The 12653-nt window shown below is 38.2% G+C and overlaps 2 protein-coding genes and 1 non-coding gene across 3 annotated transcripts; 1 reads left to right on the top strand and 2 right to left on the bottom strand.

Moving 5' to 3' along the window:
- Positions 1-269: 269 nt before the first annotated feature.
- LOC133799833 (serine/threonine-protein kinase BSK5-like) lies at positions 270-1834 on the bottom strand (the record flags this gene model as incomplete). The annotated part of the gene is made up of 5 exons (XM_062237822.1): positions 1783-1834; positions 1174-1307; positions 974-1079; positions 608-687; positions 270-479 (listed from the first exon to the last, which is right to left on the bottom strand). Coding segments are annotated over exons 1-5 (567 nt in total), but the record flags the coding sequence as incomplete, so codon positions are not given.
- A 3392-nt stretch (positions 1835-5226) lies between these two features.
- LOC133799832 (uncharacterized) lies at positions 5227-10815 on the top strand (the record flags this gene model as incomplete). Its single annotated transcript, XM_062237821.1, has 1 exon — positions 5227-10815. A coding segment is annotated over exon 1 (5286 nt), but the record flags the coding sequence as incomplete, so codon positions are not given.
- Positions 6046-6152, bottom strand: LOC133802700 (small nucleolar RNA R71). The gene has a single exon (XR_009877445.1). It is a non-coding gene; the product is annotated as a small nucleolar RNA R71 (small nucleolar RNA).
- Positions 10816-12653: the final 1838 nt, after the last annotated feature.

Below are 12653 nucleotides of genomic sequence, written 5' to 3'. Positions count from 1 at the left end.
AATTGGAGATAAGCACTTGGTCATTATCAAATGAGAATGGCAGGTTTCAATAATTTCATAATTTGCTTGCATATGGAAGCAAATTTTCAATTATCAAATGGCCAAAATCTCACAATCCAATTTGGTTGTATCCTCAATTAGACAAGTGCCAATGATCTCCATTTCATCATTACAAAAAAATACATAAAGGTAGTGTGCAAAAAATAGTATTTCAGGCAAAAAGATAACTAATAAAATAGAAGAACAAATTTACTAAACATAAAAATGAAAGGATCAAGCAGAGTACACACCTCTATTTCTTTCTGAAGAGACATGAAAGAAGTGACAAAAGACTTTGCATTTGGTCTCTCACGTGCTTCATACTGCAAACAGTGGGAAGCTAAACGCACAAGTTCAGTTCCATCATCATTTGAAAAATTACCCTGTAGAGCAGAATCCATAAGCATCAGAAAATTCTTGCCACGAATTAGATCAAGTGCCTGCAAACAATATAAACCAACAATGTTGATCCAACTTATTATCCAGTTAAAACCAGAGATATGTGCTTATGAACTGATGTGCATATATTTACTAGTAGTAGTAAGAATAAAGTGTGAACTCACATGACTAGGGGTATATGTTTTCCACTCAGAAGATCCAGCAACAACATTCCAAAGATGTAAACCACACTTTCTGGTGTCACTCTACCTGTCAACAAAGAATTGAATCGTATCATGTATATATCATATTACTACCAGACTAAATTCTCTCCGCTTCATAAAAAAAATATTTTATACTCGTCAGCCAAAGATATCATGAGGAAAATAGTACAGTAATGCTTTTTCCATCAACATAATTTTTCTTAGAATTTCCATTACTAAAGTCATGAAGAAATGGCTCTTCAGTTGCAAATATCTAACATAGTGATGCCCGTTCAATGATAATCCACATTAAAAGAACACATTATTTCACTTATTCAAGCAAACAAAAATACCAGTTCTCAGGTACTCCGGAGGAGTGAATGCTAAGTTTGTACCGTAACTCTTGCCATCCCTGCTATTCTTCATGAGGCCAAAGCAGGATAGTCTGGGATTACCATCCTGATAATTGATCACAGCCAACTCAATAGTAAATTATTTTAATTAAAAGAGTTAAATAAAAATAAAAACTATATATCAAAGAAACCATTGTTACCTGATCAAAGAAAACCCTGTAGGCATTGAGATCGTGATACAATGCACGCCCTTTGCTGCTACAGTACTCCAGAGGTTGTGTCAGATGCCAAGCCACCTTCAATCTCATGGCCCATTTCACTGGTTGAGAAATCCCTATAACAATGCAATCATAAGAAACAAACTATCCAAAAAAATTCACAAAATCATTCTTAGCTCAATTCAATTCAATTGAGTCGTGAATGAACATTAGAGGTTTATTTGAGAGAAGAAATATCAATTCATAAGCACTGCTTTCCATCAATAGCGCTTCCAAAATGATAAATAAGCAAGTACTTGGGCAATCAAGGCAACTAAATACCAATATTTCACTTTTAAGTCCCATGAAAAACCTTTTAATAACAAAGATCTTGAATGAAACATCAATTTTATTCAGTCTTAGTCATTTTGAACAAGTCAAAAACCTACAATGCATTTTTCAGCCAAACAATAACCAAATACATCTTCCCAACTTCACTTTCAGTTATTTTAGCTTTATTTAATAAATTATCACCCATAAAAATGAAACGAAATGGAAGTATGTACAAACATATACATATAAATATATATATAAAGAAATAAAGTAACTTATAGTGAAAAAGATGCTTAGCGAGAGTTTCATGGGGCATAAAATCGGCCACCAGCAACCTCTCATCTCCTTCGCAGCAACACCCAATCAGATATGCTAATCGCTCACTTCTAAGACTCCCAACTGACCTAGCTTCTTAAATAAAACATATGAGATGATTGAGAAAAAGAAACCCTTTACCACGCCACCTCACATGAACCCAATGGCCCAGAAAAATGGCACGACAGATGACCCCAATGTAAGACAGCACCTGTGAACACAGACTCCTCACCCACGGAGAGCAGGAATCCAAGGGCTGCAAATTGGAGGGCAGAGGGATGAATCATATGGTATCGTTCCTTAAAAAAGATGTAAGCCGAGGAGAGAAACGAAACTGAGATAGTGGGCGTGAGGCAGAGATAGATCTCTAGAAGGCGTGACTTCGTGAGTCGTGACTTCTTGAGGCAGAGAAGCTCCACTCTGGAGCGTGACTTCGTGAGGCGGAGAAAGAGCTCCACTCTGGAGCGTGTCTTCGTGAGGCAGAGATGAGTTGAGAAGACTTCGTGAGGCGGAGAGACGAGATGAGAGTGAGACTTCATGAGGCGGAGAGGGCGGAGAGATGAGACGAGAGTGAGAGATGGAGGTTGAGAGAAATTTTTCGGGTAACTTAGATTTAGGGAATTTGGCAGATGAGACTAAAAAATAAAATTTCATTTTGGCGCCTGAGGTTTATTCATATGGCGCCAAAATATAATGTTCCGTGTTTTTAATCACCCACCATTGATAGCACTTCTAAATATATGCTATTTTTTAATGTAATATATACTACAAATTGTTGTAGTGCCCTAAAATGAAAAATCTCCCTGCCCAGAATTAACCTAGCGCCGCGGGGCCCAACAAGGAAGGCCGCGGCGCCCAGAAACTTCTCTGCTGCCTGATGCAGCCTTGCGCCGCGGCACCAAAGAACAAGGCCGCGATGCCCCTTCGTGAACCCAGATTTCTGGGTTTTCCCCTGCATTTTTCCCGAGCCAAAACACCTCCAACCCAACCCAAACACATACCTATACCCCAAAACCAATTTGAAACCTCAAATGAACCATCTAAAACCTATAAACACCAGCAACAAGGTCAAACACACAATCACACCCAAAATCCACACTTTGGTTTCAAACTTCAGAAACTTAAACTAGTAGGCCAAAAACTTAAACCATCCTTCCAAATTCTTAAACCACATCAGATACGAAAATTCAAAGATGTCTAAAACTCTTACCTCAATCAATAACTCAACTTGAACTCCCTCCAATCCCAACTTTAAACCAATTCCTCTTGATTATCAAGTTGAATCCTCATGCAAAACCAGCCATAACTATCTTTCAATTTTCATGCTTACTTTCTAAAATCAAGCTTGAAACTTAGCAAAATAGGGGATAAATTCTTACCTCTGAATAATCCTTGGCCTGAGTTTGATTTTACACCCTTAAGCTCTTCACTAGCCTAAAAGAACTCAACTCACATCCTCTTCTACTTTGCCTTCTAGGTTCTTAGTTTTCCTTTTCCTTTTTGATTCCTCTAGCCTTCCAAAACATAACTTCAGTCACACTTATCATAAAGTATCGTGAATATTCATTTCCCTCAGCTGAAGGTTCCTATACCCTGCCTGATTAGTGCTCAAAAATATCATTTTATTAATCTTAAAGTGTAAAATTAATTAAGTTTTAATTAATATTTTCATGGATTTATTGTCATATATTTTATATTTGAAAATATTAATTTTAATTTATTTTGTGTTTAATTTTCAGGAAATAAAATGATTTTTGACACAAAGAAAAAGAAAGAGGAAATAAATAATTAAAATTGAAGAAATCATGAAGAAAATGGCATTTTTGAAGATGGAATGGCCCAAAATTAAGCCCAAAACAGCCAAAGCCCAAGCAAAATTCTGCTCTCCCATGCTGCCACATGGCAGCTTGCCATTCGTCCACCCGAGCCGCCGAGCCGAGCCAGCCGAGCCTCCAAGCCGAGCCTCCAAGCCGAGCAGCCAGCCGCCAGCCTCCCTGACATGCCTGACGCCGCCTGCCACGCTGACACATTCTGACGCCGAGGGTCCCATCAGCCTGACGAGACTCTGACAGCCGCACCTGTCCCAGCCGCCAAGCCGCAGCCGCCAAGCCGCCACTGCCCCACCTGCCACGTTCTGACGACTGCACCTGACACGCCAGCCTGACGCGCCTGATTTGTCTCCCACGACCCGACCGTGACTGACGCATCCAGCCCAGCAGCGAACCGTAGCCCGCCACGCGTCCCACTCGTCAGCCCATGCTCCCTAGCACCCGACCACGACCAGTCCGTGTCTCCCATTTTCATCAGCTTTTTAAGCCACTTTCCCACTATTTTATACACGGTTTTACACGATTTTGAGTCCTATTTACACTATAAATAGAGTACCAAATGGTGAAAAATGAGATGAGATTGTGCAAGGGAATAGTAGAGAGTATTGGAGAGAAAAACACTTACTTTTCCTATTTTTCTTTTACATTTTCTTGAGTGAAAACAATGCCTATTTTAGGCTAAATTTTCTTGTGGAAAGGCTAGAGTGGAGTTCATGTTTAATATTATATTTTTAATATATTGATTCTTTATTTTGTTCTTCATTTCTGTATATTTGTTACAATTAAATTTATTTTTTTTCTAATTTTTGTTCTAAATTTGTTATTATCTTTTACATAAGTCTAGTCATGCTCTTCTTATGTAATTTAGGTTTTTAATTTAATTTAGAATATTTGTTATATTATATGCTTTTTACTGCATTCTGCCATTGGTATTTTGTCGCTCTAAAGTATATAATATGATAGGTTTTAAAATTAGAAGTTAGTATAATTTAATTAAAGAACATATTTTAAGGTGAGCTTTAATATATATATTTTCCAATTATAATTAATGGTGTAGAATTATAGTTGAGTATAATGAATCAATTTTATTAAAATATATATATGTTTGCATGAATGAAACTTATGCCTTCCATACTTTCTTTCTGATTCTAATCCCTCGATTTTATTCATTTAATGTTTATATTCTTTTTCAAATTCACATTTTTACAAAGTTTATTATTTTTAATTTACTAATCTTTCTTTTAATTTTGTACTTTACCTCTCTGTGGATACGACATAGCCCGATTACTACTGCGACCGCTTAGGAATTTATTGGGCGATATCAATTTTTGGCGCCGTTGCCGGGGAGGTAATTCTACAATTAAAGGTTTGCCTAGTAAATTAATTTTTTTCTTTCAATATATATAAAAAAAAAATTAAAAAAAAAAGTAGTGTAATTTTTAATTTCTCTTTTATTTTATTTTTCCTTAGTAGTTTTATTTATTTATTTTATTTATTCATTTTTTTTTAATTTTAAGTTTAGAATTTTTATTTTAGATTTAGGTTTTTTCCGAAAAAAAATAAAAATAAAAAAATAAAAATAAAAATCAAAAATAAAAATCAAACAAAGTATTGAGAACATTTGTGTAATCGTGGAAATTAGTAAAAACCAAACTTGTTCTGTCTTAGAAAAATTGGTTCTTAAATAAGGTCTGTGTTAGCGTTACCCTCCAATCTTTTCTAAGAACCTCGGGGAGTTCTAGAAAAGCTCTTGGGCCTAAAGTGGTACCTTGGCAGCCTTTCCAATTGGCCTGGGAACATTTTGGTGTATACTTATTACATTATTACATATTTGCGCTTATAATACTTACAAAATAAAAAATAAAAAATAAAAAAAATATTTATGCCACGAAACAGAGACACACTAGGGAGATTTGTGAGACAACAAGTAGAAACTTTAGAAAACTCTCCTAGTTCGTCGTTTTCTTCCATTCGTTCAAACACTCCTGATTCACCGAGACTTCCTGAACCACCCACGATGGCTCATCAAGATGAAGTCCAACCAAGAACGCTACAGGAATATTTACATCCTACGCGTACAGCCACACCTTCGTGCATAATGTATCCCAACAATATGCCAAATTTCGATTTCAAACCCGGCATGATTAACCTCCTACCAACCTTCCATGGGTTGGAAAATGAGAGTCCGTACGTGCATATTCGGGAATTCGAAGAGGTGGTGGCTACATTCAACAACCGAGCTGATGTCACCAACATTGTGAGATTGAAATTCTTTCCTTTCTCACTCAAAGACAAAGCAAAAAGCTGGTTGTATTCCTTAAGGCCTAGATCTATCGGAACATGGGACGAAATGACAAAAGCATTCTTTTCCAAATATTTCCCGCCCCATAAGACTAGCAGCCTTAAGAGACAAATCTCTACCTTCATCCAGAAAGACCATGAAACTTTCCATCAGGTTTGGGAGAGGTTTAGAGATTTGATAAATCAATGCCCACATCATGGATACGAAAGCTGGCGTCTGATCAGCTATTTCTATGACGGTCTCACAACCGGACAAAGACAATTCGTACAAATGATGTGCAATGGCGAATTCCTTCAAAAAGATCCCGATGAAGCTTTCGAGTACCTCGACGATCTTGCTGAAAAATCCTACACATGGAATGGACCAAGTCCTATGGACAAGCCACGATCAACTGGAATCTACCAATTGAAGGAAGAGGATAACGTCAAAAGCCAAATTGAATCATTGAGACAACAATTCGAGGCTTTCAAATCTCAAGAAGGTAGAGGAATCCACATGGCTGCAAAAGTAGAGACACGAGATCCATGCTTCATCTGTGGAGGAACGGAACATCAACCGCAAGAGTGCCCAACTCTTAGTGAGTTAAGAGGAGGAAAAGAGGAACAATGCAATGCCTTAGGGGATTACAAGAAACCTTATAACCCTTTCTCAAACACTTACAATCCTGGTTGGCGCAACCATCCAAATTTCAGCTGGAAGGATTCGAACCAAGCATCTGGGAGCCAATGGAGGCCTGAGCAGCAACAACCACCAAAATCATACAACGCTCCTCAAAATATCATGCAGTCAAGTAATTCTCTTGAGAGTACTTTGCAAATGCTTGCACAAACTCAAATAGCCTCAACTCAAGAGCTCAAAGCTTGTTTCACACAAATGGTAGAGGAAATGAAAGACATGAAAGTCCAAATGACAAAGCTAAACACTACTTTGGCTATTCAAGAGCATGGGAAACTTCCCGCTCAACCTCTAATCCATCAAAAAGGGCAACACATGGCACAAACCTCCTCCTCTGCAGATACAAATTTCAAAGAGGTTAATGCCATAACTACTCGAAGTGGTCAAAGTACGGTTTCACCGTTAACAAAGACAACGAGTACGTCAATGCCCGCTCCAGATAATGATGTGCCAATAAACATTCCAGTAAAGGCACCCTTTCCTCAAGCTTTGAAATCCACTGGAAAGGTACTGGAAAATCATGGTGAAATCCTAGACCTTTTAACACAAGTGAAGATCAACTTGCCATTGTTGCATGTGATCAAACAAGTGCCGGCTTATGCCAAGGTTATCAAGGATTTATGCACCGTTAAAAGAAAGCATCATGTCAAGAAAACTGCATTCTTGGCAGAACAAGCTAGCGCGGTAATTGACTGCAAAACACCGCCTAAGTACAAAGATCCTGGTTGTCCCACCATCTCATGTCAAATAGGGGAACAGGAATTTGGTCAAGCCCTTCTAGACTTAGGAGCAAGTGTAAATCTCATGCCATATTCAATATACTTGCAATTAGGTCTAGGAGAACTCAAGCCCACATCTGTGGTGCTACAACTGGCTGATCGATCAGTTAAGAAACCTCGGGGAATAGTAGAAGACGTTCTGATTCAAATTGAAAAATTCTATTACCCTGTTGACTTTCTCATCTTGGACACTCAATCTGAAGTAAGTATAGAGTCCAAAATTCCCATCATTCTCGGTAGACCTTTCCTCGCAACAGCAAATGCACTCATTAACTGTAGGAATGGTCTCATGAAAATCTCTTTCGGGAACATGACTCTAGAAGTGAATGTTTTCCACATCGGCAAACAACCACCTGACAACGATGAGTGTTTCCAATCCTATCTCATCGATACACTTATTTCGGAAGAGGTCGAATCAAAATACACGTCTAATCATTTTAATCACCTCTTCCAAATTTCAGAAAGTTCTGAGCCTGATGAGTCGACAATCAACCCTGAAATCGTTAAACACTCACAGGCTAAAAGAACCATGTTTTGGAATCCAATCTTTGAGGAACTCCCTCAAGATCGAGAAACACCAAAACCATCTATTGAACAAGCTCCTCAACCAAAGTTGGCCCAACTTCCTGACGGTCTTAAGCATGTTTTCCTGGGAGCTGACAACACTTTTCCTGTCATAATATCCTCCAAGATCACTGCCACACAAGAGCTCCAACTCATCAATGTGTTGCAAGAACAAAGAGATGCATTAGGATGGACGATAGCTGACATCAAAGGTATTAGTCCATTAATTTGCTCCCATCACATTCAATTGGAAGACGGGGCTATACCACGTCGTGACCCGCAAAGAAGATTGAACCCAACGATGAAGGAAGTAGTAAAGACTGAAGTCTTGAAACTTCTGGATTCTGGCATAATCTATCCTGTTGCTGATAGTAAATGGGTCAGCCCAACTCAGGTTGTGCCCAAGAAATCTGGGGTAACAGTGGTACCAAATGAAAAAGGGGAACTTGTTCCTACCAAGGTCACAACTGGGTGGCGCATGTGCATTGATTATAGAAAATTAAATGCAGCCACCCGCAAAGACCATTTTCCACTTCCATTCATCGATCAAATATTGGAACGTGTGGCAGGTCATCCTTTCTATAGCTTTCTCGATGGTTATTCAGGGTATTACCAAATCGAGATTGCCTTAGAAGATCAGGATAAGACCACATTCACTTGTCCTTTTGGTACTTTTGCCTTCCGGCGTATGCCATTTGGCCTGTGCAATGCTCCAGCCACTTTCCAGCGATGCATGATGAGCATATTTAGTGATATGATCGAGAAATGTATGGAAGTATTCATGGATGATTTGACAGTATTTGGAGATTCCTTTGAATCAAGCCTTCTCAATTTGGAGTCTGTGCTTAAACGTTGCAAAGAGAAAGGCTTAGTACTCAACTGGGAAAAGTGTCATTTCATGGTGCCATCAGGCATAGTATTGGGGCATGTCGTGTCAGAACGAGGAATTGAGGTTGATCAATCAAAGATTGAACTCATATCAAAGTTGCCCACCCCCAAGACTGTTAAAGACATTCGGTCTTTTCTTGGGCATGCAGGATTCTATAGGAGGTTCATACAAAACTTTTCGACAATTGCTCGCCCTTTGTCAAACCTCCTAGCAAAAGATGTTGTGTTCAGTTGGACACCTGAGTGTGAGGAATCTTTCCGAACACTCGTTGCAAAACTCACTTCCGCCCCTATCATTCAGCCACCAGATTGGAACTTACCGTTCGAAATCATGTGTGATGCTAGCAATTATGCTATAGGGGCTGTCTTAGGTCAAAGAAGGGAAGGGAAGCCCTTCGTTGTCTATTACGCAAGTAGAACTCTTAACAGTGCTCAAATGAACTATTCTACCACTGAGAAAGAGTTACTTGCTGTAGTATTCGCACTTGACAAGTTTCGTTCCTACCTGATTGGTTCACCTATCACAGTCTTCACGGACCATTCCGCCTTAAAATACCTCCTTTCCAAAAAGGATGCTAAGGCGCGTTTAATTAGGTGGATCCTTCTGTTACAGGAATTTGATCTGACCATAAAAGACAAGAAAGGAGTTGAAAACGTGGTAGCGGACCACTTATCTCGTCTTGAATTTTCTGATTCCGCTGATGGCCCAGCCATTCGAGATGACTTCCCTGATGAACATCTCTTCGCAGTCACTAAGTTGCCATGGTACGCTCATATCGTCAATTACTTAGTGACTGGCGAACTTCCAACTGCATGGAGTGCACAAGATAAACGTAAATTTTTGGTCGAGGTTCGTAACTTCTATTGGGATGACCCATATCTTTTCAAGTATTGCCCCGACCAAATTATGAGACGTTGCATTCCAGATGATGAAATTTTTAGTGTTTTGAACTTTTGTCATAATGAAGCTTGTGGTGGTCATTTTTCAATGAAAAAGACTGCTGCAAAAATCTTACAGTGTGGTCTTTATTGGCCTACTTTGTTCAAAGACACTAACAATTTCTGTCGATCATGTGAAAGGTGTCAGAAATTAGGTGCCCTGTCCCGACGACATATGATGCCATTAAACCCAATTCTTGTAATAGAAATATTCGATTGTTGGGGAATAGACTTTATGGGACCATTTCCACCTTCTTCTGGCTACCTTTACATTCTCCTCGCCATAGACTATGTCTCGAAATGGGTGGAAGCTGTGCCTTGTCGAAATAATGATAACACAACTGTTGTGAAATTTTTAAAAGAAAATGTGTTATCTAGGTTTGGCACACCACGCGCTATCATAAGTGATCAAGGCACCCATTTTTGCAACTATTCTTTTGAGACCTTAATGCAAAAATATGGTGTAATTCATAAGGTTGCATTGCCTTATCACCCACAGACAAATGGCCAAGCTGAGTTAGCCAACCGAGAAATTAAGCAAATTTTAGAAAAGACGGTTAATCCTGACCGCAAAGATTGGTCCTCACGACTTCTCGATGCTCTCTGGGCATACCGCACTGCTTACAAAACTCAACTTGGTATGTCTCCTTATAGGCTAGTCTATGGTAAAGCCTGCCACCTTCCTGTTGAGCTGGAACACAAAGCCTATTGGGCAGTTAAAAGCCTAAATTTTGATCTCAAGGCGGCAGGACTCAATCGTAAGCTTCAATTGTCAGAAATTGAAGAGTTAAGGAACGATGCTTATGACAACTCTAGGATCTACAAGGCTAAAATGAAAGCGGTTCATGACAAGCAGATCCTAAGAAAAGAATTTGAGCCAAACCAACGAGTGCATCTTTATGACTCTCGTCTGCATATCCACCCTGGCAAGCTGAGATCAAGGTGGACTGGCCCATATGTTGTAAAAACCGTCTTTCCCAACGGTGCTGTTGAGGTCATAGACCCAACTGATGGGAGAGAATTCAAAGTAAATGGCCAGCGACTGAAACACTACATAGAAAGGGTGACCCAGCCTGAAGAAGTCACTCTCGTGGAACCAGTTTACCAAGTCTGAGTAGTGTTCCAAATTGTTTGTAAATAGGTTTGTTTTCTGTTTATTTCCCTTTTGTCATTTTATTTTAATTGTTATCATTTTGTGTTTTCAGTTTTTCATGTTTTAGAGAATCAATATTCGCTCTACCACTCGACACTCGCTATCCAGGTGTTCTCTTTCCCTGCTCTTTTACATTTATTATCTTTTGAGACATTGAGGACATTGTCAGATTTTGGTTGGGGGTGGTGAGCATATTCATGCACGTTCATGTTGATTTTTGTCATATTAATATTTTCACGATCAAATTTTTAAAAAAATTACTTATTTATGTTTGCAAAATGTTACTTTTGAGTCAATTTTTGTTATCTATATTACTAAGAGTTTCTCTAGAGTTACCTAATGCACATGCCAATTGTTGTGGTAAGATGGTTGTTAGCACATATTTGCTTAGAAATTTGCCATGTTTAAGTAATTCATTCTTTTGTGTGAGAAGTGAGACTTGAGAAAACAACTTTTAAATTTTTATTGATTCTTAGAAATGGTTATAATTATTTGGACAAGGTATTGTGGTATGAATGGATGATGTTTTAGGGATAATATTTTCTATAGACAAATCTTATTAAAGAGCCTTTTATTTTGTTCTTCATAAAAAAAAAAAAAAAAAAAAAAAAAAAAAAAAAAATAGCAAAAAGGAGAAAGACACAAGAACAATATTTCTATCATTTTCAATTATGTTGTCCCTTGTGTCCAAAAAAAAAAAAAAAAAAAAAAAAAAAAAAAAATATGTTTATTAATTTTTTATTTTATGGCTCTTAAAATAAATATAAAGATTGTCTATTTAACTTAAAATCCCGAAAAACTGGTTTTGTGGTACTATTTATGGTGGTTGTCCAAATAGTCTATTTCCTATCTTCGTTTCAATAATTATTTATGAGTTTGTCCTAAATATATACCCATTTGATGAGTGCTTACTTCTTTTCCAACTCCATGAGTGAAACCCTTAAGCTTTAAATACTTTCAATTACATGGGAGGTTAATGGAGTTGAGACTTTTACTTGGCATAATTTCGAAGGCTCTTATGTGCTCTGGTTTGCGGTAAGAAGGTTTAAGTTTGGTGCACACACTCACAACTCTAGATTTATTCGAAGTAATTTTGATAACTCTTGTTGACTTGTTACTAACATTTTGTGTGAATACTTAAGTTCTTTTTATAATTTTTGACCGGAAACATATCATGTTGACATTTATCATTTCGCTTGAATTGCTAGAGACTAGCAATAAGCTGGTTGGGGGTTGTGATTAGTGCTCAAAAATATCATTTTATTAATCTTAAAGTGTAAAATTAATTAAGTTTTAATTAATATTTTCATGGATTTATTGTCATATATTTTATATTTGAAAATATTAATTTTAATTTATTTTGTGTTTAATTTTCAGGAAATAAAATGATTTTTGACACAAAGAAAAAGAAAGAGGAAATAAATAATTAAAATTGAAGAAATCATGAAGAAAATGGCATTTTTGAAGATGGAATGGCCCAAAATTAAGCCCAAAACAGCCAAAGCCCAAGCAAAATTCTGCTCTCCCATGCTGCCACATGGCAGCTTGCCATTCGTCCACCCGAGCCGCCGAGCCGAGCCAGCCGAGCCTCCAAGCCGAGCCTCCAAGCCGAGCAGCCAGCCGCCAGCCTCCCTGACATGCCTGACGCCGCCTGCCACGCTGACACATTCTGACGCCGAGGGTCCCATCAGCCTGACGAGACTCTG

Source organism: Humulus lupulus, chromosome 9 (genome assembly GCF_963169125.1).
Source record: "Humulus lupulus chromosome 9, drHumLupu1.1, whole genome shotgun sequence".
NCBI classification, from domain to species: Eukaryota; Viridiplantae; Streptophyta; class Magnoliopsida; order Rosales; family Cannabaceae; genus Humulus; species Humulus lupulus.
Note: the sequence above shows the minus strand (reverse complement) of the source record. Positions and strands in the feature narration are given on the sequence as shown.